The sequence below is a fragment of the Perna viridis genome, chromosome 7 (genome assembly GCF_037379345.1).
Source record: "Perna viridis isolate PV_CMFRI_1.1 ecotype Kerala chromosome 7, ASM3737934v1, whole genome shotgun sequence".
NCBI lineage: Eukaryota > Metazoa > Mollusca > Bivalvia > Mytilida > Mytilidae > Perna > Perna viridis.
In genome coordinates this window covers 27,674,188-27,679,895 of record NC_142451.1, presented here as the reverse complement: position 1 = coordinate 27,679,895, position 5,708 = coordinate 27,674,188, and the positions used below count along the sequence as shown (strand labels likewise).

Here is a 5,708-nt window from a genome sequence, read left to right as displayed (position 1 = left end):
AAGTACGAAGCCAATAGTATTCATAATATAAAAAATAAAATAAAAGTACAAACCATGCAATAAATAATGTAATAACATGACATTTTAACAATGTTTTTTTTTCGAGCAAAAAGTTATGAGTTGACACCTTTTGGATGTATACCACACATATCCCCTTGTTTAATCACAAACGCAGGCTTTACGGTTTCAATGCCGAATTCATTGTTATACTAACGCTGTCGTTGATTATGATCATTTCCTAAAAAAGTGGATAGCTAAGTAAATTACTCTAATATGAATGATAGTTTAGTTAATTAGTATAGCAGTTTAGTAGTATAAGCATTCAGTGCTAACATGATCAACCTTTAAGCGGTTTCCTGTCTACAAAAGTATAAGTGTACCGTTTTCTCAATCATTCGTGAAAAAGAAATGTCAATTAAGCGAACTTTGTCTTATTGTCGCACTTTCGCAGCAAAACTGTCTCAGTAGCCTCAAATGACAATAAAGACGTACATGCTTGCTCTCACATAAGATACGTGTTGAAATGAGGTTTCTTGATCAATTTGTGACTTTATTTTGTAACTTATTTTTTGTAATAAAAATATTATGTTATGGTAATGGTTAAATTATTTATAAAGAGGTCCATATCTCTGCTAACTTAGTTTATCCATGGTATTACCCTTTTCCTGTGTGCACACACCATGGCATTTTTCTGTATTTTGCGTCTATTATAGGCGTAAATAATCAATATGGCAACCTAGTTGAAGTGAATACCAATAATAGGGATAAAAATAAATGCTTCCGTCATAAAAGTCAAAATTGTCTCGGTGGTGTCATTCTCCTATGTTACTTGTGCCATCCATGAAAAAGGGAACTTGTCATGCAACAATTAGTTTTCCTAAAAGCAGTTCGTTTCATATGAATAACGTTAGACTAATGCTTTTGTTTTCTTTAAACATAAAAACCGAATAAAAATACCTTTTTTTTAATTTTACCTAATTTTGGTATCAAAATGGTACCGGTGCAAACCATGAATCTGGCGTTAGGAGTAAGACACTGTGTAATAACACAAATACCCTTTACAGCAGAAGGAAATAATAGTAATTTAGTGGTTTAAATTAATAACATAAATGCAAAACGTAAATGGCAAACGATCTAGAAAGCTTATATTGTGAGATGACCAACACTTATAACCATATGCATAAATAGAAAATGCGAATGACATGCAGAGCTGACCGACATCTAGATGATAAGGAAAACCTGCATGCATACATAACCAATACACTATTGTCCAACCAATCAACATAGTACCTGTGTAGAAACACATATTCCAGTAACTATAATATGTCATTTATTTCATGTAGGTTTTGCAAATAGGATAAAGAGATGATGGTTATTCTTCGAATACTAGGTTTCGTTTCATTAGTGAACCTTGTTTTTGGTGGACTAAATGAATGGCAACCTTCTTTCAACTCTGTTCCTATATTTTCAATCAGCAAAGGATCAACAGATAATAAAGAGAAATATATAACACCATACCAAACATTGGGAAATTTACAACCAACAGCCCCAAGACCAAAACCTCAACCCGAAACTTCATTCAGTTTTGGAAATTTAAATACTGGACCGGTGCACCCAGTAATGCTACCGATTAGTCCTATTGGCGCACCATCAGCGGAAAATCTCCCTATGATATCCATTGATGCAACGGTAGCACAAACTGCTGGTGAAAATATACAACTATTTCAGCCTAGTGCTGGTATCCAAAAGTCTATGCAAATAGTCAGCGGTCCAAACAAAGTACTGCAGTTGGACGTAGGACCATCAATTGTACAGAATATTATTGATTCCAGTGGTTCTGTATTAGACCGAAAGAATGGGAGGAACATAGTAGGATATAGAACTGTGCTTGAGAATCGAATGATACCAGTAGTTACTCTGAAGAGGCAACCAGTTGTAAGAATGAGACAGGTTGTATCGAAGGTACCAGTTGTGAGAATGGTTACTAGGCACGTGGCTTTGCCTGGTAAATATTAAGTAGCATGAACAGAGCATTGCAGACTAAACAAAAAACTTTCAAACGATCTATCATATGCTACTGAATCATTCAAGTCTGTCTTTATTTTGGCATCATACAATAAAAAAAACTTGAACAAATCAATGTATCAATTAAGAGATTGATTTCCGTATTTATTGTAGCAGACCATTATTACCGTAGTTACCGTAGTAAAAAACAAAAATCCCAAATGGCAAAGGCTCTGGAAAGCTGATAGTTAAATTAATTCACACATGTACTGAACTTAGTACATATAAACATAATGTCAATATATGATTCCGTGACCACGATATCCTTTGATCTCTGAAAGTGGCGGCGAAATATTTCCTTTGAAAATTTGTTCCACTTTGAAAATTATCGGTAAAACAGGTGAGATTTTCTTGAGAGAAAATGAGTAAAAGGAATGTAGGACAATCAGAAATTTCAAATAATGGACACTCAGGAATTGTTTTGATTGTAGTTTTTACTTTGTAAACATATGCTTATCAATTGTTGAAAGTATAACACTAGTTACGTCATAAATATAAAGCACCAAGAGTAAATTATTACAAAAAAGAACATATCAATAGCACAAATTGCGTATGTACTGTCTTATGCAACACATATGTAGCCATAGCTGCGTATTTGTTCACTGCAGCTTCATTATTCTATATTAATGGAGTGTAGTGTTGATCAGTGTGTACTTTCTGGATATGACTAGTCTAAAAACTCCGGCTTGGTACCAGTTCATGGTAACTTTATTGGCAGCCTCTTGCTCTTCTTTGCAGTACTTTTTGGTAGGGTGTGGATGTTTTCATGTCAGTGCTTGATCATGTACTTGAAGCAGCTGTGCCCACCTTCCAGCGTAGAGTTATAGTTCTGGGTCCTTCAGTTAATGGTTTCATAGTTGTTTGTTTGTCTTCACCTATTTAGCAGGAACGTAGTCAGGGGAGAGCTTAATTTCGAATCTATAATATCCTGTAAAAAATTTAACCATTCGTCCTTACTGATGCCTGCGGAACTAGTGCAAGTACCGCTTTCTGTGGATCGAATATGATTAGGTTTTGAAGGGTATTTTTCATCTCTAAAACGAAAATAATTTTTTTCAACTAAAGGATGTAAACAAAAAGAAGGACCAATGAGAAAAATAACACGTAGAAAGTCTCCTCTCGGAGAACAATATTTTCATGTTTTGAATTTTGGTCGATAGAAAAGTAGAAATAGAAATAATTGCATTTCAAACTTAAAATCTATTAAAAGATAAAATAAAAAAAATAAATTAAAATTGGAAAAAAAAACAAAACAAAACAAACTATAAACGTAGAGCACACTCGACAAACGAAGTTGTTAACATGTGCAAAGTTTTATGCAATTAGAACTCGACAAATTGTCGGTAGACACATGCATACCTTTATGTATTAGCTCTTTCAATTGACTAACGCAGTAAATATATATGATTGTTCTTAAAATATAACACTTGACCGAAGCGTACTTGTAAACTTTCTTTTGTTCATTAAAAACTAATCACAAACGCATAAATGCAATAGCTTCATGCGCTAAAATATTATCATCAAGCCTTTCGTTAACATTTAATGTCACAAGTTCCGAACAGCGTCTGACGTTCGAAATTCACTCTAGACGCTGCAGCCAGCCTTCTCAGAAAATGCAAGAGTCTTGCAAAATCAGGAAATAGTGAATGATTTTACTCAACGTTATCCGATTGTCAAACGACGTTTGAATTGAATAATGTCCAAGAATTTCGAACGGTTTGTCTGCATTGGTTAGTAAGAAAGAAAACGAACGTATGCTGCTGCGTTGAGCTTGTTAAAGTCAATGCCATAAAACACATATGTTATTTCGGTGACATTGGACAAGGTACGAGACATATGTTCAAAAGGTAACATCCAAATGATAGAATACTTTAAACTCGATGCCTTAACGACAATATATCAACTGTCGCATGATTGCAGTTATAACTCTCCACTTCCTAATGTTTAATAGGATAACGAATCAGAAATAGTGAATATGATATGATCAGGAGTGCCTAAATGTAAGGACTTTTTTATTCAGAACGTGTCCTTTGCATGAGTTAAATATTCATGTGTTCTTGGCACGAATAATTATATTATGGTTATAAACGATATCTAAAAGAAGATGCTATAATATATAAATTTTCTCAATTATTCATTGCTGTTTTCATCATAAAGTTAAAATTGTGTGATCAGTGGATAAATAAACTTGTTGTCAAGTTTTGGTGGGAGAAAGTCCGAGAGTGAATTACAGTAATTAATTCACATGTGAATTGTCGAAATTCATTTCGCATGGATATTCGATTTATCTGGTGCATTACGTTTCCGGGATTTTTTTAAATCCTATTCTGCGTTTCGTAAAATTCAAAGTTGTAACTGTCCAGACGTTCTGTATCGCGCAAGACTTCATACAATTAGGCTTCTAGAACAGGGTTTGTTGCACGAGATTTAAGTTATTACTACAGATGTGTTATGGTCGTTATCATGAACATTTGGATCGTTACGGTGTATTTATCTGCACCATGAAAACTGATTTGTTCAACGTGTCATAGTTTTCCTCCCTGTAGTTTTTTTCTACAATATTTTATCTGGGAAACGTTCAAGCTTCACGCAGCGGCAGTCGTTCGTTTCCCCTCTTATTGACCTGAGTTAGGCGCTGTTCTTTGAGTTTGCGAAACGTCATATCGATTACCGCAAACGTAACGCGCCGGGAAATCACTGATATCTACATATATAATAATTAAAAGTTCTATTACACCACCATCAATATGATTGCATGATGATTAATTAAGATTGAGATTGAACTTTAAAGCATGACTTTTTTTTTCACATAATTATATAATGATTTTTAAGGTTTATACACCATTTATATAACAAAGGACTAATTCCATTGTTATACAACTTATATTATATAATGTGAATAAGGGCAACAATAGAACTACCGAGCATGCGCTTATCTGATCCATAATCAAGTCAAGTCCAAATTAAATCTTTCAGCACAGATATTACATAAACGGAGTAGCTGATACCGTAATGGTCTTGATTTGGTACAGGCCTTCAAACGAAATAGTGTGTTAAATCTAGGTTTTATGGCGAGAGCATGAAAATATTGTTTTACTTTTAATTAAAATATCATCATGCAATGTCTTAATCTCTGATTTTAAGATTTCACAGTTTTCAGTACGTCTACTTGTGATATGTTTTGATTGGTGAACATTCTTTACTTTTTGAATATCGCCGAATGAAATGACAGCTGCTTTTGATTATAAAAATTATGATAAACTTTTTTTTTAAAAAAAATCATACAACAACTATTTTTGAGTATGTAGTATTTGAACAATTGTTCGTTTCGATATATACCAGATGGTGGCTTGATTGATGTGCATATCATCATGATATCTATGTTTATTTTTGTAATATTATGGTGCTTATGCCAAATGTAGGTCATATCAATCTATCATATTTATCATTTGTATAATCTTTGTGCATACACAAGTTCTTCAGGTGTATTTTAAATGAATGGTATGAAGTCTCAAAAACTTCACTTTACGTAAGTCATTGTTGGAGGGACTGGTAAGTAATGTTTACAAGTTAGCACCAACTATATTTACTGAATTAAGAACTTAACAAGTCAATGTGAGAATTAATGAAACATTACATGTGTA

At 33.5% G+C, this 5,708-nt stretch overlaps 1 protein-coding gene across 1 annotated transcript; it reads left to right on the top strand.

Moving 5' to 3' along the window:
* Positions 1–1,358: 1,358 nt before the first annotated feature.
* On the top strand, positions 1,359–2,100 carry LOC148612116 (uncharacterized). Its single transcript, XM_088595449.1, has one exon. The coding sequence runs from the start codon at positions 1,366–1,368 to the stop codon at positions 2,014–2,016; it is 651 nt and encodes a 216-aa protein (XP_088451575.1). The 5' UTR covers positions 1,359–1,365; the 3' UTR covers positions 2,017–2,100.
* The last annotated feature ends 3,608 nt before the right edge of the window (positions 2,101–5,708 follow it).